Source organism: Dermochelys coriacea, chromosome 7, assembly GCF_009764565.3.
Source record: "Dermochelys coriacea isolate rDerCor1 chromosome 7, rDerCor1.pri.v4, whole genome shotgun sequence".
Taxonomy (NCBI): Eukaryota; Metazoa; Chordata; order Testudines; family Dermochelyidae; genus Dermochelys; species Dermochelys coriacea.
The window spans coordinates 9081557-9103398 of NC_050074.1; the positions used below are offsets into that span (position 1 = coordinate 9081557).

The 21842-nt window shown below is 43.5% G+C and overlaps 1 protein-coding gene across 7 annotated transcripts in view; it reads right to left on the reverse strand.

Moving 5' to 3' along the window:
- Window positions 1–741: 741 nt before the first annotated feature.
- FRMD4B (FERM domain containing 4B) overlaps window positions 742–21842 on the reverse strand; it is a 191073-nt gene continuing 169972 nt past the window's right edge. For all 7 annotated transcript variants that reach the window (XM_038410319.1, XM_038410318.2, XM_038410320.2 and 4 more), the window contains 12 exons: window positions 19392–19468; window positions 18090–18228; window positions 17449–17590; window positions 16757–16890; window positions 16553–16672; window positions 14926–15154; window positions 10966–11022; window positions 9249–9396; window positions 7839–7964; window positions 5997–6802; window positions 4748–4880; window positions 742–2448 (listed from right to left, as the gene is read on the reverse strand). In XM_038410319.1, the coding sequence (XP_038266247.1) occupies window positions 2328–2448; window positions 4748–4880; window positions 5997–6802; window positions 7839–7964; window positions 9249–9396; window positions 10966–11022; window positions 14926–15154; window positions 16553–16672; window positions 16757–16890; window positions 17449–17590; window positions 18090–18228; window positions 19392–19468 (2232 nt within the window). In that variant the 3' untranslated portion in view covers window positions 742–2327. The remainder of the gene's footprint in view (window positions 2449–4747; window positions 4881–5996; window positions 6803–7838; window positions 7965–9248; window positions 9397–10965; window positions 11023–14925; window positions 15155–16552; window positions 16673–16756; window positions 16891–17448; window positions 17591–18089; window positions 18229–19391; window positions 19469–21842) is intronic.

A 21842-nucleotide genomic window follows, 5' to 3' on the forward strand; every position in this document is an offset into this window, starting at 1 on the left:
AATCAATGAAAGGGATGCAGATGACGTATTGAGTCTGACTGTATATATTAGGATTACAGAGAGAAAATGTCTCTCAGTCATACCCACGCTGTCCAGAGAGGCCTTTTGTGCTATGATGCTTAGCCCCAGGAAATTGGTAATCAATGGACTATCCCCAGTGCTGCTGCTGAGCTTTCTGTTATGTTTGTTAACTTTCTGTTGCATCTAAAATGGTTTCAGACAACAACAACAAAGTGTTAGGTTACGTACACAGATGCTGTACACCTTGCAGCTCTCATCAACTTCAGCAGGAGCTGTGGGTGCCCAGAAATGGCTGAACATCAGATGTTAAGAAATTATTACGTATTATTTGCACTAGTGTTGTAAGTAGGAGGCCTAGTCATGGGCCAGGGTCCCATTGTGCTAGGCGCTGTACAAACAAGGAACAAAAAGAGTCCCTGCCCCAGTGAGCTTCCAAATGTTGTTTTATGAAGGCTGAATAGCTTTGTGACATAAAGTTACAAAGTTATGATATGGCCTCACTCATAAAAGTTATAACAAACCCTCACAATGAATGGTGTGACAATCATGCTAGGAAACGGCCCTTGATCATTGGCTGCATGGTGATAAGTTTTGATGGCAAAGGCTAAGAGAAATCAAACCCTGATGAGTTCTGCCTATAATTGCTTAGAATAAAGCACTCAAACAGCACACACAGAACTGTTGTTACGGATAGCACAGGAGAAACAGAATACCAAAACATTTTTGGTAGCACACTTTTAGTTTATTGACCTATACAAAAATAATAGGCCTCAAAAGTCAGAAGTAGAAAAGGAATAAGCAAAAAGGACTTTCGCGTTTCTAGAAGGGTATACAAATATGCAAAAAGAAATAAATTATTTTTTATTGTTTTGTTTATTTCAAACCTCAACTCTAATAATACAAATGACTGAGGACCAGCTTAAGAAATTTGTCTTTCGGTCTATATTACATGCTTTGGAATACTGGTAAAAAAATGTTCAAAAAAGTTTATCAGAAACTTTGCTATTCACAATATGAACAAGGAGTAACTAATCCTCTGTATAAAAGAAAAAAAAAAGCACCATTTTATGGAGTCCTGAAGCACAGTACAGATGAGAAACAAGAATTATTTTACAGTATGCAAATATGTATTTATTTTTGTAAACTATACAAGTTAGTCCACACTAATTGGTTTCTACAGATGGATGATATGAGGTAGGCTTATCCCTCGTAGATCAAAACTGCTGTTAATTTTTCAAAAACAATGTAAATGATTTTGTGAAAATGCTGTTTTGTCACTTAGTGACTTAGTAGTGCACCTGGCATTTCAGATGACGTTATACAATTCTAATGCCCTCAATTTTAAGGCACCAACTTGGTCTTTTTTATTTATTTATTTTTTGCATCCACCTTAGAATACTGGCCATTTTAGTAAAATTGTTCCACATGTGATAACTAGAGCATTCCACTTCCGATTTTCCATCAATCTGGCAGAGCAAAATGTAATAGCTATCTAATTCAACGTGGCTCTTTGCATGCCCATCTGCACAATGAAATTGTACGATGGAAAATTCATTTAAACGTGAGGATATTAATTACATTTTATCATGGAAACATGATTGCTGCTTCTATTTCCAAAATCCACAGCCTTCTAGGGTTAGTTTTACATTATATGTTACAATAGTAAATTGTCTTCCTTTCCAGAATCCATTTTGTGGTGCGTACAAACACTCCCCGCTCCCCCAAAATTTTTTTAGCTCATTCAAACCTCCATTAAAAAAATCCAGCCTTCCTTCAAGTAATGTTCCAATACTGACTGAGTCAATCTTTGCCTCATTCACACACACACACACACACACACACACAATCCTTCATCAGCTTATGAAGTCCTTCTTGGTCATCATAAGTGACGGCAGAAGACATTTTTATTTCTTCTTCTTTCAGCCATCTGAACTGTACTCCTAAAATTCCTGTTTTCTCCGTAAGTCACCTTTTCACATTTTGTTGAGGTTTGCCTTCAACACCTTCCAGTCTTCTAAAAAGTGCTTGCTAAATATAAATACTTCAGCCAAGTGCTGCATCTCCTCAGATTCAGTGGTGGCTTGCCCTTGCTACAGCTACTGTCTGGATTCAGAAAGAAATGCCATTGTTGGAAAGACTTTGTAATTTTGTGCATGTCCCTCTTAACGCTGAACACAATCTTCACCCACAAGCCAAAATACTTTCATTTTGAGTGGGGTGGGGGGGAATTCCACAGGAGATCTCTTTCGAAGGAACAGCATTCTGTGCAAGGCACATGGGGGTGCAAATGCAGGGCTGTCGATGGCCTACACAAGTGTCCCAGGCTTAGAATCCTCATGCCAAAATAGCCTCTGCTCGTTATTGTGCAAGTCAGCTTCCAACTGGTTCTCGTCAGCATCCTCCAGCTGGCTTGTCTCTGCATATGCTCTACAAAAGAAACATGGCATAAGTGATAATTGAGGGCGCAGTAACCTTGCACTGGGATTTCACGTGCTGGGCTGGTAAATAATCTGTAGAGACTGAGCAGTTTCTGAACTTAATGACACCATCATAAATTCAGAGTAACCTCATTGACTGTGAGTATCTGAAAGACAATGAGGTTACTCTGGGTTTAGAGCAACATAATTGGGTTCCAAATGTAACCCTGTGATTTGTTGTCCGGACAGGGAAGATAATAAGGGGCAGATCCTCAGCTGGTGTAAATTGTCATAGTTCCACTGATTTCAAATAGAACTATGACAATGACTTACCCCTCTGTGTTTCCCAGTGTCAGCAAGGTAATAAGAGTCATCATATCCAACATCCTTGATCTGCATGTGCCTGCAGATAAGGGCCATATAGCATATGGCAATAAATCATTTACAATAGTCACACACTGATATGTTCACTACAAAGAGTGTGATACTGGAGTAGATTTGGACAGGGATCAGAATATAAAAAAAGGTTTCAGAGTAGCAGCCGTGTTAGTCTGTATTCGCAAAAAAAGAAAAGGAGGACTTGTGGCACCTTAGAGACTAACAAATTTATTTGAGCATAAGCTTTCGTGAGCTACGGATGCATCCGATGAAGTGAGCTGTAGCTCACGAAAACTTATGCTCAAATAAATTTGTTAGCCTCTAAGGTGCCACAAGTCCTCCTTTTCTTTTTTGCAAATATAAAAAAAGTTATTCTTAACGTAAGTCATATGGATAAAGTTGTCAAAATAAGGCAGCTCATTTACATTTTTCAAAACCCAGTTGTAGGAAGGTAAGTAATTAGTCGAAATGCTGTTTTTAAAATGTTGTTACTATAGTTCTTTTAGTCACTGCAATAAAAAAAAAAAAAAACAACCACCCCAAACTTAAGGCATTTAGTGAAAATCAATGTGAAGACTTTTATACTCCTTTCGCAATGCTTCTGGCTGTTTAAAAAAAAAAAAATACAAACACATCGCCTGGTAACTTCACACCAGTCAGCCCAGCAGCAAGCAAAAACTGCAATCCATGAAGAAGCACACACAAATGTGGAGTACTTACTACAGCTGGCTACAGTTAGCACAAGGGTATTTAAAAATGATCTCATTTCTGCAGGCATAATCATTCTCCTGGACAGAAGACCTTTGTTCTAACTGATAACAGGTAGAGTTAGAAAGTGGAGGAGGAAGGAGACAGAAAACAGGAAGCAGAAGAGTCATGTGAATATCCGTTTGCAGCGCTAGAGCGAAATGCGGGGCTGTTCCACCCCTTCACAGAGTAAACATGAACCCAGAGTAGCCAGTGCCTGCGTCCATGAAAGGGAGTAAGAGGCATAACTTGTGCACAGTCCAATCTGCACTCGCTAGGCAGCTGTCTTTGTAGCCATGTCAAGTCAGGATGGTTTTACCGTTAAGCCTCCACTGTGATACACACTTGGTTTATTCGTGGTGACAACAACTGTGGGTAGCACCTTTGAATGTGATCACATGGATATGAGCTTGTAGAGAAACAGCCTCTTCCTCAGGAGGCTCCAGGAGTGGAGGGGGAACATGGCTGCCGAGCCACTTACAGGGGGCAGAATATGATTCTTTCTCCATAGGCTCTGCTCTGTTAAGGGAGGGTGGGACAGGGTCACAGTTATGCTCTCTGGAGAGGCTAGTGCATGAACAATGCTGGCCTGATAATCACTGCTCTCGGGGCAGGGCAAAGTCCATGACGTGCCCCGCCCCTGCAGACAGGTTTAAGGGGGAATGCTATTTGCACCTTGTCCCATCCTTGCACACCCTCATGTTGACAGGTACAACCAAGCCCTTAACTCTTCTCTGTGCCTGTTTTCCCATAATTAAAATAGACACAAATATACTGCTCTCCCACCCAGGCGTACTGTTCAGATAACTTAATGAACAGGCCAGAATCTCAGCTGGTGTATATCAATTTAGCTCCAATGGCTAGAACAGAACTCCGCCCCTTTACACCAGCTGATGGTCTGGTCTAGTGTTATTGATTTAAGATCCTTGGATAAAAGATGCCATATCAGTATGATCAGTAAAGTAAAACATTACCTGAGGACAGCTAGAAGGAAACGCAGGAATATTCTTGCTCGAGTCAGCTGAAGCTGTACTGTGCGGAGCAGATCTGCTCTCAGTAAGCTGGTTTTTAACTGCTCTTGGTTTAGGAGTTGTCTCCCTGATACCTGATTGCTACCTAGATAAGTTTTAAAAGCTTACACAGTACAGAGGACAGGGCAGCAAGTCCTACTGCACTTTGCTCACCTGCTCTGCAGTGGAGGGTTGCCATAAACATTCCCATAACAGCTGGTGTAAGAGGAATGAGACATTGTATCATAATCTGAAAGCCCTAGAGCAATCTGGTTCCGCCAATTTCCAGAAGTGTTTGCAGAAGACGCTAGAATGGTAAAAACAATGACAGCACATTAGATTTTTCAGCAGCTCAGAGGACTGAACGAAGCAAGATGTTTTTCATTAGCAATCTCTGCAGGTTGCTGTAGGACACAGACACCGAACAGATCTGTCTTTACATGTACTTTGGAGAGCAGGGCATGGTGCGTGTAGGGTAGAGGAATCCGATGGGCTCCCCATAAAAAAAAAAGAGTTTACGGGTCTCCCAGTCAGTCGCTGTATTCTGTGCCTTAGAAACCAGCCAGAGCAGCAGCGTGTATACTGAACTAGGCTTGGCACGTGCTGTGTATGTGTATGTGGTGGACCCCACCGTGCCGGTGTGGTTTCTTTAGATTTTTACTTTTGCATAAAGGGCAAAGGACTCAGCCATGCGAAAACGGGACATGGAATCTGGACCCCCAGCCTACTAGCCCCACCTTAGACCCGGACTACCTCTGCACCCCAGGGTGATGCACCTGCTGACCTGGGGCCATGCAGCATCTGCAATGGCTATAAAACAGGAACGATACTTCCCTGCCTACAGCAGTGTTCCATTCGTGACTCAGTGAACAACTGCAAATGGCTACGTCCTATTACTGTAGCATTCTTCTAAACGGCATCAGGGGTATGTCTACCACTTGTATTTACAGAACATGGGGTGTGCACCCATTTTGAAAGATACCCCTATGTTGGTGGTGTCCATTCCTGGTGAGATTTGCAGAAAAGTGGCGCTCCCAGGAATTACACCCCAGCCTTTGAAAATGCTGAATGACTGACAAGGACACACCATCCTGGACAACTAAGAGCTTTTCCCATCAGCAGTGCTTCTGGGAACAACCTTGCAGTCTGAAGCAGGTCAAGGTGTATACAGGTAAGATTGGAGCATGTACCTATCCCTACTGATAGGCCTGTGCCACCTGCATCATTCAATTATTATACAAAGATTCATATTTAGTTATTCTGCATTCTAGTTTTGTTGGATGAAATTCTGCCCTCGGTTACGCTCATGCAGTCTCATTTACTTCATGGATTTCAGTGGGTTTGCAAGTGTATTAATGAGAAGAGGATGTGACCCTCTGAAGGGATATATACAATATTTAGCACATCACAAATCATCTGTTACCTGAAGAGAAAAAAGAAGCCCGGCTGCTAGGAGAGCACGGTACTTGCAGCCCTGCAAAGCCCAGAATCCTTTGGGATCCTCGGTCAGAGTCAAAGCCTGCCTGCAGACTCTGACCCTGGTCCTTTTGACCGGAGGCACGTTGGTACCAACCACGGAGATGCTCTGCAACTAAGGCCTTGTGAATGTTTTTGGTTATATGCTGCGTTTTAGCAACTTGCTTCCTTGGAAGTCTCAAAGTTGCATATGGATTGTGTGGTACTCTTTCCATCTCCCCTTCGTGGTAGGACCTGATTTCCCGATAACGGTCATACCCACAGTGCACCGACGAGCGATATGAAGGGTTGACGCTATACTGTCCCTCTGTGTCATTCTCATAAACGTATCCCCCATTGTAATAAACGTCACATTCAGTGTAAGGTGAATAGCCAGAAACATAGTAACTTGAGGAAGGCTGCTCCTGACTCTTTTGGTAGACCCCATTCCGAGAGTCTTTCTGGGCAAGATTTGGCATGCTTCCTGAATTGGCAGCAGAAATGTTGTGTTTCTTAGACCTCCTTCGGCCTCTCGTGCGGTTGTCAAGCGTCTGAGTGGTGTAATATGGGTTGGGGTTAGGTGTCACGCAGGAATACTCTGCACTTGACTGGCTGGTGTAGGAAGATCCGTCATCTAGTATTTCAGTGCTGCTGCTTCGCTGGGATTTAGAGAAGGAGAACACAGGCTTTTCACCGGCTGTCTCCGACAGCAAAGGGGTTTGGGATTCCAGACTCCCACTGCGCTGTATGCAGTGCTCTGGGGAAATATCCGGCCTGAAACAGCAGAAAATTAGGTTGGATACAGAAGTCGTATGTAGACATGAAGCATTTGAGAGGTAGCGTGTGGCAAAACAAAGAATTATTTCCAAGCAAAGTGCGGGTTCAGGTTTTGGCAGATGATGCAAAGTCCGAGGTGGACTATTCCTAAGTCACCTGCCATATCTACCAGGGCAAATCCTTTCTTGTTGTCGGTGGTATAGTAGAACAAGGTAAAAAGCTTTAAACCAAGTTTACAATAATCCAGATCCTTTAGTCAGGGAGAGGGAAGATAAAGATCCCATTTAGAACATGCAGCACCTTCCCCAGTAGCTTGGAATCCTTGGGCATGGCCTCAAAATCAGCTTTTTATTTTCTCTGGTGAAAAGAAGTGGATGACGGTGAAGGGAACTTGGCTTAAAGATTCTACCTTTGCAACAGCACTAAGCTCGTGCAGCAACATGATTCAAAACTGTGACAAAAGTGAGACTAACAAGGTCATATTCTGGTAATGAGTTACAAGTGGATCTCACCCACTGCTTAGTCTTTACATTTAATATCCACAAATATACAATGATAAAAATAATGCTGGCTAGGAGTGTCTTAAGAATTTTATAGTTACCTTTCTGACACAAGCAGTACTGCGTAGCTTAAATGTAAAACACCTGAAGTCTGGATGCTTAGAAAACCAGGACGATCATGGCGTTCTTATCTATTTATATAGCCCTCCCTCCCTACATGGGTAACATTTCCCAAACGGCTTCAATCCCATCTCTAAGTTTGCATGCACAAGTCTGTACACGCCGTCCTCTGGAAATCTACAGCATGGAAAGTCCATCATTTGCATGTTGAAAAGCTGGTGCAGAGCCGCACGTGCAGCTATGACTGATGTACAATTATCCATGTGAAAAATCTAAGGCTGACAACCCTGCCTCAATCTTGGCAAAGGACACACACAAAAGGATCCTATTTCTCTACCCTCTTACACTGTTGATTTTACTTCTCTGCACAAGAGACATGTTACTTCCCATTGATTTAATGGAACTCAGCTTACTGTAAATGGCTGCTACTGTAGGCATTGCGTGTGAGCACTGGTGTTGTAGGCATGCTTCTCCCTCCATAGGGCTGTCGTTCCAGAATTCGGTAAGGACTACCGTGTGTTGATAGAGGGTCCCTGTGACTATAAAACAGAAGAATCCAGCATGTGACCATCACCAAAATATCTTCAATAAAATGCAAAAGACAACTGCATTGACATTACTTGCATATTGATCCAAAGGAAAAGATAGACGAGGGTAGAGAAAGCAGAGGTCAGTGTGGCAGCGTCTGCTACCAGTGGTGAAGGTTAGCACTGTTATAACAGCAAGGAGTTCAAACCCCTCTGGTTCAAGAGGTTAACACAGCAAGGAAGTTCACCACAGGATGACTTATAGGAATAGCTGCTGCCAAGGGATAGAGATGCAGAGCATAAAAAACAGAAAAGGACGCTGAGAAGCAAAGGAATAGCATAACTGCACTGTTCAAAGTTATAGACAATAAACTAATTATAATTCTATATACAAGTTTGATGTGACAGAGTATTCTGCTTAAATTCTAGGGGAGCACTGATCAAAAGTCAGTGGCCCAGCACTGTCCAATGCACACTAATTTTTTTTTTTTTTTTTTTTAACACACATATATTCATAGAGCCTGATCCTACAAGCACTTACTATCAGGCATGGTTCCTGATCCATAGCTTATGAAAGTCAATGGGAATCCTTGCGCTGAGTACAAGGTGCATTGGATTGGGCCCTAACAGGATGGTCAGCAAGTTAACTCATGGCTATGAGCCCCATAGGCCTGATCCTGTAGAGTTTAGAGTTCTCAGTTCTCACCGATGTCACTGGGAGCCAAAAGAGCTCAGCGTCCAAGTGGCTCTGGCTTTCTGCTTGGTAGCAGGCTGAGATCACAGTTACTCTCTTGCCCATCTCCAGAAGCTACATACCTAGCTGCGTTTGAAATTTGCAACTGTGCTAGCAACAGTGCCCTGGCTAGAATTTTCATACGATCAGGATGGATGCACAGAGTTCTCTAGCTGAAATGATTCCAACATCAACCTCAGGGAAACAAACGATTTAAAAAAATAGGGGAAACAAAGCCACACAAAAGGAGCCGAAGGATGAAAGGGCTGGTGGCAATAAAAAGTTCTTGCGTGCAACACTTGTCATTAAATCTCTATCCCTTTTACCAGTTGCCCCAATTGAGATTGATCATACTTTTATCGTTAACATTCAGCCTAACATGATCATCATATTTAAGCAACAAATTGAATCGCAAGCATAGTGGCGAAGTCCATTCTGTTTCTTAACGTGTCAGACGGGAGTGTAATGGGAAGATCCACCCTGATACCAGCAATTTACACTGTGGTATTTGTTACAACAGATATAAAACCAGGCTCACACCAACAATATGGCCATAATAGTACCTAGAATGTCTGTTTTCCAGGAGCTGTTCGTTGATGGAGGACTTTCTAAGATGGATTCTCTCCACTCCAAGGGACTTTGGCGGAGGGATTCTTGGAGACAGCTGCCCGGAACTCGTTCCCTGCCCTGGTACCATAAAGGAATCATTGGCTGTTGGAAAGAAACGATGTTTTTTATTAGCAAAATCTTAGACACATTTAGACACTTATGAAAAAATTACGGCTGCGTTCTACCCTCTGACACAGGGGGACCAAGGGTGCTGGAAACTCCCTGAGGTTCAGTTAGCAAATGCTCTCCTCTGTGGGGACCAGGAGAGGATGCCCTTACCCCTCAGGAGCTTCTCCTATCCCAGGAGCCTTGCCTGCACTGAACTCCCAGGGGACACCATGGAGTGGCAGGTAATACTGATTTTAGCAATATTAACTCCTGTCTGGAGCTCTGCCAGGTCACGAAGGAAACTTCTTGGGGAAAGCTCATGGGCTCCCTCAGTTAAGCAGTCATGCAGTGGCTTCTGCGGAGATGGCGGGAAGGCATGGGGCAGAACGGATTCCCCCTCCCTCCACTTTCCATGCCCCACCCTTCAGTTTTCTCTCTCTGTTCAGGTCAGATGTGAGAGCATCAGTCCCTAGCTTTAGCACCTTAAAGAGTCTTTTTAAAAAGTTATTTTGAAATAAAAGTTTCATGGAAGTATTTTCCACTATGAAGGACCAACTTTAATTATCTGTAGTGAGGAAAAAAACAGGGATAAGTGTTTTTAGTTGGAAGCAACTGTGAAGACTCAGGGCTTGATTTTGATCTCATTTCCGTTAGGGCTTGATCCTCTGCTCACCGAAGTCAACGACCAAGCTTCCATTTACTGGAACAGGTGTAGGATCAAACACTTGGTGAACATACGGATACACTGAAGCCCTGATTCGGATATCACTCCCACCCATGAGAATCAGGTGTAACTCAATTTAAGAGACAAGGCGTGAGCATGAAGCTGGGTGAGATCAGAATCAAGCCCTCACTAAGCAGTGAATCATGGTCTGGATAATATTTGTTCCCAAATGATGATGACAAATCTAAAGGAATGTCAAGCCAAGTCTTTTCCAGATGGTGACTGATCTAATGTTAACTGCTGGGGTGGGGGGGGGGGGGAAATCAAGTACACTAAAACAGAACACTATATTCCTGGCAAGATGCAGATCACCATTTAACACGCAAAAGGTCATTAGTTTCTCTGCATGCTTTAATATTTTAATGATTTAAAACTGCAATGATGACATCTGGGTTGGGCATTTCCTGTCACCTTACGACTGGCTGGCTTAACTGGCCAGATTCCTCCAGCCTGTCATTCGCCATCCGGAAGTGCTCTCCCCTGCCAGTTACTACCGGCTGGAATTGTTTGTTCATACAAGAGTGATGCATGTATTTCTGAAGGTAAATCATAAGAGCTATCCCATTAAAACAACAATCACCTACAAAGAAAACTCACTCACCAGCAGAAGAGCCTCATGCTTTTGACAAATATATGGTTTCAAAGAACAGCTTCTGATTAAGCTTCTCTTGTATAAAATCATTGCTCACTAAAAGGTTTAGCAAACGAATTAAGATTTAAATACAGGCATCAAAGATGTAGATGTAAGTCAGAATAAGATACTCAAAAAGTTACATAATTGTTTAGGAAGGGCATGATATACGTGATACTTCATAAACAGAAAAGCATAAGTGACATACCATCATCATAAATTGTTGTATCAGACAAAGAGCTACTCTCAGATGGGGTTGTATCATCTATAAATGAAAATAAAGGATTTGAGATACAGGATACTCTACAGAGGTTTCTACATACTCTATTTTAAAATAAGCTACAGAGCCAAATGGACATGAACTGCAGTATCATGTGATACGTACGTAGCCTTTCACAATCTGATCATCCTATTTTGCACGGCACTCCTACTTTATTTGTTTACATTGTAATTTAATAAGCTACCAAATATGACAACACTTGGGGTAGAATTTTCAACTCCAGTGGGCTTCAGGCACCTAACCAGTTTAGGCACTTTTAAAAAAACCCCACTAGGCACCAAATACCTTTGATATTATGGCCTGAGATTACTTTTGAAAATGGACTTTGGGGCTTTTGAAAGTTTTACCCTTAGACAAATTCTGCTCTCAGTTACATTGATGTAAATCGAGACTAATTCCATTGTTTTCAATGGCATCACTTGAAATTTACACCAGTGTTAACAGAGAGTTGAATCTGGTCCTGGTCACAGTGATTTTTTTTTAAGAACGCATTTTGTATTTATTCATAATGCTCTATTGCATACACCAGAGGAGTCTCATCTTTCCTTGACGCTATGGGTTACCAAATCGGTAAGGAATCTGATGCTGATCCTTAAACACAAGGGGAGAATGTCCATAACAGAAGCAGCTGGTGACAGCCATGGCAGTTGGTTACTTCCACAGCACAGCTGTTTCTTCAGCCCAGTCATCATAAACACAAGCTGCACAAGTTTGTTCTCATGCCTGGTATGCCGGGGGTTCACAAAGAGCAGCCCGTAAAAAGCTACGCAGAGAGGACTACCATACTGTCTAGAAAGAACACTGTCGTGCCCCCACTTTCTTCCTCTGTAACCATAATAAACTCTGGGCAAACTCCTATGGTTTTTATTCAGGGTTCATTCAACTAATTTTGGCCGTGTAAAAACAGTGTCAACAAAGAGGAAAGATATCAAGATCCGGCTTCATGAAAGGCAAAACCCCACTGCTGAGATAACAATGAATGGGCAGCTCGCTAGTGTACATAGAAGTATTCAACATTACAAATATCCAGATCTGTGTGATTCTGGTCCCTGCCTCCAGCCCCAGAAATATCCCACGATATGGGAAGTGGTGCAGAGTCAGGGAAGAAAACTAAAAAAAAGAGAGAGTTCAGTATGGAAGTGTGATGGCAGGGGTGCTGGAACAATTTGTATAGTGGGGGTATGGAGAGCCATTGAACCAAACTGTAAACCTTGTATTTGATGGAAACCATTTCAAGCCGGGGGTGCAGTAGCACCCCTAGTTCCAGCCTCTGGGTGCTGGACGAAAGGAGACTCGGCAGGAGAAAGTGGCAAGGGAGATACTGATTCTGAAAACAGGGTACCTGTAAGGACAGTCTGCACGGGTGATACTAGCAAAACACCCAGATCTACACAAAGCAAAGAGTAAAAGCTCTCCATAGAGACACGTCATTTCCACTCTCTTTAGCTAGTCACTAGGAAGAGTGCTAAGCAAGTCAGCTGTCCAGCAATGTACCTTAACCCCTCCCCTTTTAAACACATGAATCCAGCCAATATATGCTGCTAGGCCATGTGCACCATCTGCTGCACAAATGTCAGATGCTGCACCAAGTGGAAGAAGCACAACCAGAGCATTCTGCAGCCAGGGTGTGTGTGTGTGAGTGAATGGCTCATGACAAGTGGTATGGCCTGGAATGACTACTATGAAAGTCAAGTACCTGTTTAATCTCCCATCCCCAGAGGACTGGACCGAGAATAGCGCAGGGCTGATTCGACAGACTGAGGCTGCTATTGAATACATCATTTCCAACAAACCATTCCTAAAATTCACAGCTGCGACTGACTCATTGCCACACTCCTCACCAAAAGACTAATCTTCAGCTTTCGGAAACCACGCACACAAAACATAGGAGTGATTATTTCTGAATTAGTGTGGCCAGGGATGATCAAATGGTTGCTTGCAGATCAGTTGGAGACGATTGGGCAGATCCACCATAAATGATGGTTCTGCTCTTTCCAAACTCCAAGCAGCCAAGCATCATTCCTAAACACGTACTGCTTCTGGGGTACTGGTTTGGAGTGCAGCTTATTTACCTATGGGCCAAATCTTGCAGTCCTTGCTCAAGCAAAACTCCCAGTGAAGTCAGTTGCCAGATGTTGTGAAATGATGGAGTAAGTGCGTATTTTTATGAGTGAGAACCAAAGGATTGCCAGAAGCTGGGAATGGGGGACAGGGGATGGATCACTTGATGATTACCTGCTCTGTTCATTCCCTCTGAAGCACCAGACATTGGCTACTATCGGAAGACAGGATACTGGGCTAGATGGACCTTTGGTCTGACTCAGTATGGCCGTTCTTATGGATTTGTATCTAAACTCTAAATTCCCCATTTTACACAATGGTGCCAACATACCCCATGTAGTAAGCAGCAGGAGTTATACACAGATGGTGTACCATGATGATACACGCTACTTACTAGCCTCTTGGGGACTTCCTGCCTCGTTAGCCCAGTATGTTACTTGTTCTAGATGCGCAAGTACTTCCAAAACTACTGCCTACATTGGTAAGCACAAGGCTGGAAAAGGAGATACTACCTTCACCCTGTCCACTACAATCTGGCTATTAGTCCAGCTAACTTCCTCCAGCCAATCAGCAATAATAAACAGCCTTGCTGTACCACTTGCTGAAAAAAATTCCAAGTGAATTCTGAAACCAAAGGGGACACAACAGCAGTTACCTTGGCAGAAAATCTAAGCCATATGTAGACTCCCTTATGTTGCAATATTTAAAGGGGAGAATATAGGCTGTTAAGGGTTCTTATTCCAGAAATGAAGAGCTACATTGGGCACTATACTGACATCCCTCATAGGGATCAGCAGAATACAATATAAATACACTACAGAAAAAGTACACCCTCCTTCTCTATCTTGCTGCTTCCAGGAGAAAAATACATCTCATTGAACAGCTTTTGTCCAGGCTCAGGAGAATGTGCAAAAAGCAACTGATCAAACATTAACAGTCTCATATATACAGATGTTCCCAGGTCAAGGAGCAGGAAGATGTGTCAGAAAGCCATTTATCAGCATAGAAAACTCAAAGACGACAAAATATACATAGGTTTTTGCTATTCCAAAAAAACGTCCCTCAATTAGCCTAATGTATTAATTACTGACCTCTTACACAAAGGGGCTGGAATTAGATCATGCCTTACTTTCAGCATGGAGAAGGCAGTGACACCTACATTTCCCTTACTGTTGTTATTTGCAAAGGGATCGCAATACACACACACACACTCATCACATTGCTATGTTTAAGAAGTTTTTAAGCCTGGCTTATGGAGCTGTCTGCAACGATTCATGTTGAGAACACCCCAGCTTTGTTGTTGTTTTATGGGGAGTTGTTAATGTCTAATCAAGACATATATTCTTTGCTTCCTGCTTATTTTTCTGACTTTTCCCAGTATTTGCTATCATCCTGCAGAAATATTCATCTACTTTCCTTCCTACTTTCACAGTAAAATAAAAACAAGGGGATGAGAATTATAAGGAGGCACTGGAACAGCTGAGTGATCCTTGAAACTTATTTCAGAAATAAAAGAGCATCTAATATGCTACAGAATAAGGTACCACACCAGTTTCGGCTGAGAAGATGCCGCCAGCCCTTCTGCATACTGCAATCCTTTGGTCTCTGATGTCAGAACATGTCTGCACATGTGCCTAGCCTCTCCTATGATCTGTTCTACCAACAGCTTATATATGGCACAGAAACAATGTTTCATGTATACCATGCATTAATTACATCTTCCTTTTCCATGCAAGTGCAAACCAAATAGATAAACAAACCTTGTAACTGAACTGAAGAACATTCTCTATCACCCTCAACAGAAACGTGAGGATTCTTGGTGTTTACCTGGCAAAATAAGGGTTGATTTCTGCGTTGGTTTTTTGCCACATTTGATCCTGTATTCATTTATGGAATTTTCAATCTCTTGAAGCTTTTTCATGGCAGCAGTGTAATCTTGTTTTCTTTTCTTCTTCACATTTTTGCACACGTCTGACTCGCTGGCAAGTTTCTTTGCAGCTTCCACCATCTTTTGCTGTATGAGGAAATTGCGCTCCAAGCTTTGCAAAGCGGGGTCCTGCAGATTCATGACCACATTAGCTCTTTGTTATTATATGCTACTGCAGGTCAAAGTACAATAAAATTCAGCGTACAAAATGAAACCTTAAGTGAAAACACAGAAATATCCCCAAAAAGAGTATATGGTTATGGTCTAGTACTTAAGAGACTGCTAGGTTCTATTCCTTAACTCCACTGAACTCACAGTGTGTCCTTGGGACGGTTACACAGGCCAAAACTTTCAAACCTAGGTGCCTAAAGTTAGACATCTAGCTCCCTGTCAAGATACCTAAACAAGCAAACTGATGTTCAGTGGTGTTTAGTGATATTCAGCACTAGCTGCTTTGACTGAAGTCAAAGTTTTCAAATATCAGCTTGGAATCTCTTTCTGTCTCACTTTATGAAATTGATATAATCACAGCTACCTTATAGGGCGTCAGAAACTTAATTAATTACTGTTTGGGTGACAGAAGTGCTACGCAGTGCATTACTGCATGCTGTCAGAAGGGTTTTGCTTCAAAAGGATTTAGCACTATATGCAAAGCAAGTTTGTTGCAGCTTTGGGTTACGCCAGCATTGTCATCCAGAGCACAGAGCTCGTGGGTTACCTGGGTACAAAGTGCTCACAATCCCACATTCCATTAAGAGAACCAAGCCAGCCAGCACAGCCCAGAAAAGAGTGGATGGAGATGGTGTGCCCAGAGACTGCAAGAAGTCTTGGGAGTGTTCAGCGCATCCCTCAAAGCAGCTTCTGCCTGCATAGCTCCTTACTGAGATCCACGAACAGTACAAAGCTCTCCCTGGGTGGAATCTGTGCCCTGCTACGCAGGCGAATCCCCACCCACTGGCACAGTGACCCCTGCTGCCAGCAAAGGGCGCAATTTACAGCAATTTACAGCAATTTACAGAAGTGTGTCAAACCCAATATGTGTATTACGATTCAAAGTCTCAACCACTGTCTATTTCAGAACTTGAGAGCACAGAATTATAGTGCTGGGTGATGTCTAGGCACTAAAGAATGGAACCTGCTCTCACCGAAGTCTATGGTAAAATTTCCACTGATGTCAATGGTGCATGGGTCAAGCCCTAGGGGAGTTTGCTGTCTTTAGCCAGACTTCCTTTGAAGTCAGTAAGAGCTTGGCTTCAATAGGGTAGCAGATGGGACCCTAGCTGTGGAACTGGATAGTTTTACCCTTGGTTTTAGAGCAGACATATGCACACGCACACGCCAACCCCGTCCGGTTGCAAATAGGGGTAACTTACAACAGTCGATCCTGAATGTTTGCTACCTGAACTGACACATCAGGAACATAAAACCAACAATCACTACCGGCAAGAGCCCAAGTATTAGACGCTGTTTGAGTCTGGGCTTTGGCTGCCCTAAGGTTAGTAAGCTGCCTGAAGTTGCTGTGCCTACCTCCTCGCTGGGAAGCAGGTTATCATCCAATTTGAATGTTGTGCCTACACGCCTTCTGACCTGAGGAGGTTTCTCTCCCACACTCAGTGGATACTCCTGTGGCATTTTGCCAGTCAGCTCCTGTGGAATGGAAAGGACGCTGGGTTATTAACCTGAGGGGGGAGGTGTGCCAGCACTCCTCTGGAATTTAGGAACAGTCCTCACCGCCTCACGCAAGCAGATTTTCTTCAGTTCCTCGACTTTCAGCAGCAATTTTTCTTGCAGCAGTTTTTCTTTCTTCTTTAGTTCTGTAATTTTCTCCTTCTTTTGCTCTTCGCTGACCTCAGAATCTTGAGACCCTGAAGCAATGAGTTACCTTTAATGCGGATTTACGGGTGTAGACCCATTTCCTTCCTTGGCCTAAAACAAAGGGCCCAATCTTGATTTCTCAAAGCTGCCTAAGGAAGTTAAAGCACCAAATCCCACTGAAGTTCAGTGGGAGCCGGAGGTCCAATTTCCGATAACCCTAGCGGCTGTCCTCTCTCTCTCTCTCTCCTCCCCCCCCCATCACTCACACGTGGTTGAGCACATGTGCATAGCAGATGCAAGGACCACACTCTCAGATGTGCCTGGATTATAGTGAATGCTATGGGTCTGCAGGTTCAGTAGACAGGTATCAACATTACGTACGGGATAAAAATATATTACACAGACGCCAAGCTATCTAGAATGCACTTTTGTCTCTTCACTTATTTACAAAAAAATTGGTATGTTATGCTTATAAAATCAAATCTTTATAATCTGACCTATGTTGACATCTATTTCACCACAGCTACGAATAAATGGCATCATTTATTGCACATAGGCCTCACAATTGATTGACAGAACCTGCAGTTGGCTTGAAGCAAAAATGTTACCTGAAGAGATTAAACTGCCGTTGCTGGCCATAATAAGCTGATTCTTTGCCTCCAAAGTCACGAGTTTGGAAACCTTTGGTGTCCCCATCTCAGTCAGGTCCATTGCAACATCATCCAAACTTCTGGCTGAGGGAATTTTTGCCTGAAAGAGTTAAAACACACTCCTGCATCATCAAATTACCTCTAACTAGCTTCAGAACAAAGGGTCATAGAGATGACATTTCACACTTCTCCTCGTAGTAAATTAAGAGCTTATGCAACACCCCCTGTGTGGGAATTTATACTTTGCTTTCCATTGCTTGGCATTTCCCCCACAGTCCGGTTATCTCCATAGGGAAAACCCCTTTATTACTTGTATCCTGTTCAAAATGAACGTGAGAAAGAGGCCAGACACAGGGTAGATTAAACATCGAGCTGGGATAATTCCCCCATTTTATGATTTCATTTCCACAGCTCTTAACTGGAGGCAGGATAATGTAGCTATCACATTGTTATTTGATCTAACAGATCGCAAAACATCTACAAAGCCAATTCTTAGCCTTTCTTCCAGGACTAGTTTATCTCTAGAACAATGGACATTGAAGTAGGTAGAAGTACGGGAGTTGAAATTTTTGCTTATGGTAACATGTCTGGTAACTTACTTTGCTTTGTTTTCTGTCCAAGTAAAACTGGTGCTGACTGATTGCCATTACCCAGATGGATTTGATCAGGGAAGTGTTTGCATACCAGGTTTGCACTACAAGTCCACTCTGTCCAAAGGTCCTTCTGGACACTGAAATTCTAAAGGGGTAAAAGAAATGCAATCTGAGGCTGGTTCCTTTTAGGTTTAAAATACGAGCTGCCTTTTTCTGAACCAGGCAAGACCCAATACGCAGCCTGTGAGCTATGTCCTTTACTGAAGAAAAATCCTTCCTCATCATGTCTGCTGCTGCTATGCTTTCCTTGTTTATTACAGAACTGAATCACAGCCATAAAACCCCTCCTTTTTACAACACAGTGAGCTAAAAGGGAGGGTGCTGCTGCTGCTCCTGCAGCTGAGATCAGAAGCAAAGGGATGGACATGTTATAAATCTACAATAGAGAATGGAATGCAGAGGGATTGTGTGTGCGGGATTTGCCAGGGGGAATGAAGGGGTATCCCAGATTGCTGGGTGCAAGCAGCACTGATGGAGAAAGTGGTGTGGTCGGGTGGAGGGGGCAGAAGGAAGATGGAACCAGAAAAAAGGGGGATTTCTTCAGGGCAAATTCTGGTCTTTTATGGAAATGACTGTGAAACAAGTGCACGGAAGGGCAGCATTACTGTGAACCCATGTTCTGACCGGGCGCTTCCTCCCACCCCCATGAACTGGCTGTGGGCTAAAAAGGTGGGAGTCACTGCCGGGCCAGAGATGTCCATGAACTTATGGGAGTCATGCCCCCTATCCTATTGGCCATGCAGTCCCCGTGACTCCAGCCACCATGGGCCTACAGAGCTGCCGCTCCCTAGGTTGTGAGGGGAGCTAAATCAGGAGGAAAACTTCTCCTCTGCAGGTACTGCAATGCGCTTACCAGAACCAGGTCCACTGAGAGTATGACAGCGCCTGGAAACTGCCCATATGCAATTTGAAACAAATATGAGAAACTGAGCAGCATTATAAATACACCTCAAAATTTCACCCCACATTACAGATCAGTCCTGCGACCCTTTTTGTGCCTTACCAGGAATCTACTTTTTATCATTAGTTACTGGAAACCACAGACCAGATCCATGGCCCACGCAGCCCCGTTCTGCTGCCCTGAACCTGAGGACTGGGCCCCATAACTCAAAGCAAAGAGGAAGATCAAAATGTTATGTCACAATGAAATCCTGGTTCTCTGCAGCTCAATGAAACGAGAACTCGGTCGACACCAGGATTAATTGTCCAATGTCTATAGGTTTTCTGTTACAACCATTCTGGTCTCACCTGTGCGGATCGTGAACTTCCACAGCAAATTTCTTTTCACGGAAATACAGATTTTCCAGCTGTTTCCATTGAAATAACTATGAATATTAGGAGAGAGAAAGAAACAAAACACAGTCACCCCAAGAATCACTGCTCTCTTTCCTCCATCATATTATTCATTCCAACCAAACCCAGGGGAGCTCATGCTATATCTAAAGACTAATTGTGCCAAAAGTCACTGGTTATAAGATAAAGAAGACCCATAAAGCGAACTTACAATGTTTGCTATAAACAGTGCATTGCAAATCTGAATTGTGCAAGCAGCTGCCTTTGCCAATAATACATTTCATCTTGCGGCTAAATGTTTGTGTCTAATAAAACTTTCTGTCTCGGGAGGAGAGCTAAAGTACTTTTTACTCTGATTAAATGAAGAAGCTAATATAAATCGTTGCACACCAGAAGTGAGGTAAAATAATGCGTTCTTCTCTTTCTGGTCTTTGCTCCCCCAATCGGTCGAGGGGTGCACAGGGGAGTAACAAAGCAACAATAGCTTTGGAAAAGGCATGCTCTAGTGCACCATACTCTATGCAACCACTGGGTTTGGGGTTTTGAGAGATTTTTGGGTGGGGTGGGGTGGTGGAGAGACTGCACAGCACCCTGGAAGAGAGTCTGGAGGAGCAACTCCAAATATCTTGCTCCTCTAAGGAAACCCTCTAAGCATTTCCTGAACCTATAGCTCCTTGGGGCAGAGAAAATTTTTTATTCTGAGTTTCTACAGCACCTAGCACAATGGCATCCTGGTCCCTCAATGGGGCTCCTAGGTGCTACAGGAATACAACTAATCAAGAAATGTGTAACCACCAGCTGGGGACCAGAGAACTGCTGTCTAGGACAGCATTTCCCAAATGATGGGTTGCAACCCACCAGTGGGTCACAGGAAGGCTCTGAATGGGTTGTGGGCCTAGTGCGGAGCAAGAATTTGGAGAATGAACCCCCTGCTCTCCCATGTTCACCAGCCAGCGGCAGCTCCTGTCCTGCTGGGACGGACCCTGCTGACTGCTCCCCGGCATTACGACTTGGTGCATAGGGTTGCAGCACCACTCCGGTTTCTCCCAGCCATCGCTCCGTCACGGCTGCTGGGCCAAACCTGAGTGGCACTGTGACCCTAGACACCAGGTCACAATACCTAGAGTGGGGAGCCAGACCAGGCCGAAGGGACAGGAGCCACTGTTGGGGGGTGAGCCATCCCAAGCTGGGATCAGGGTTGTGGTGCTGGTGCAGAGGGTGCTGCTGCGGGTGGTCAGTACCCCCACAATGCAGTGAGGAAGGAGGAGGAGAAGAAGAAAGATGCTGGCCTATGATTTTGTTCCCTCCACAAATCTGGGCTCTGGGTGGGTCACAAAAAAGACAAAATGCAGTTGCCTTAGTAAAAAGTTTGGGAATCACTAGTCTAGGACAGCATAACCGGGGAGACATTTTGGACCACTGCCCTGAGATCTGCAGCCAGGGGGTCGGAATTCCCTATGGATCTTCATACCCTACACCTGCATTGGAAGCAACGCCAGTCATTACCTGAGGGGATAATATAGCAGGTTTTGCATCTATTCAACATGGCACATTCTTAACATAGCTTTCACCCTGTGGTGGAATTTTGCTCCAGAAGGGGATGATTTTTTAATTTTCAGCAGTGACACCTGTGGAAAGCCAGTTAATGCCAATGGGGTTACAGAGGTGTCACTAAATGCATAATCTGACAATGGAGTGGGACAGGTGTAGCCAAAGGTTTAATTTAGCCTGCAGACCCTCTCTTACTGGAGTCAATGTACGAGATTTAAAGACTGTCAGAGCCCAGGCTGAGTGCAGGGCTGCGCGGGGGGAGGGGGGGGAAAATGTGTGTGTGTGTGGGGGGGGGATACAAAGGAAGAGGAAGAAATCTTTTCACTTGCAAACTGAGCAAGTTTGCTGTGAAAATCACCCAGACACAATGAATAAGAAACACCTCCTTCCAGAGTATTAGTTTTCCAAAGTCACTATTTCAGGCAGAACTGGGCTTTAAATTCCTTAGCCAATTAATCAAACATTTCATTCACCATCACATATAATATTACTGGTCATCTCTAGGAAATATTTCAAACGTCACACCACTGTAATACTCCATCTGTTAAACATACACAACACGCTACAGCATGAAGTAACGTCAAGCTTCACAAAGCCAAATATTACGTCCTGCTTCAATTTTAAATGCACGTATCCCAGATCATAAATAAAACATAATCCAGTTCACGTTTGTGGAAACCTATGGGATGATTCTTTTCGTGACCTTTCACGCTATGGAATCTTGTTTTGCCACAACTTTTCTTTGCCAGAGTGGTACTTTATTGTCATTAAACTCTGCCCAATTAAAAAAAAATGCTGCAGTGAGAAATGACCGTTGCTTAAAAGAATCATTTACATTGGCAGATTACTGTTGTG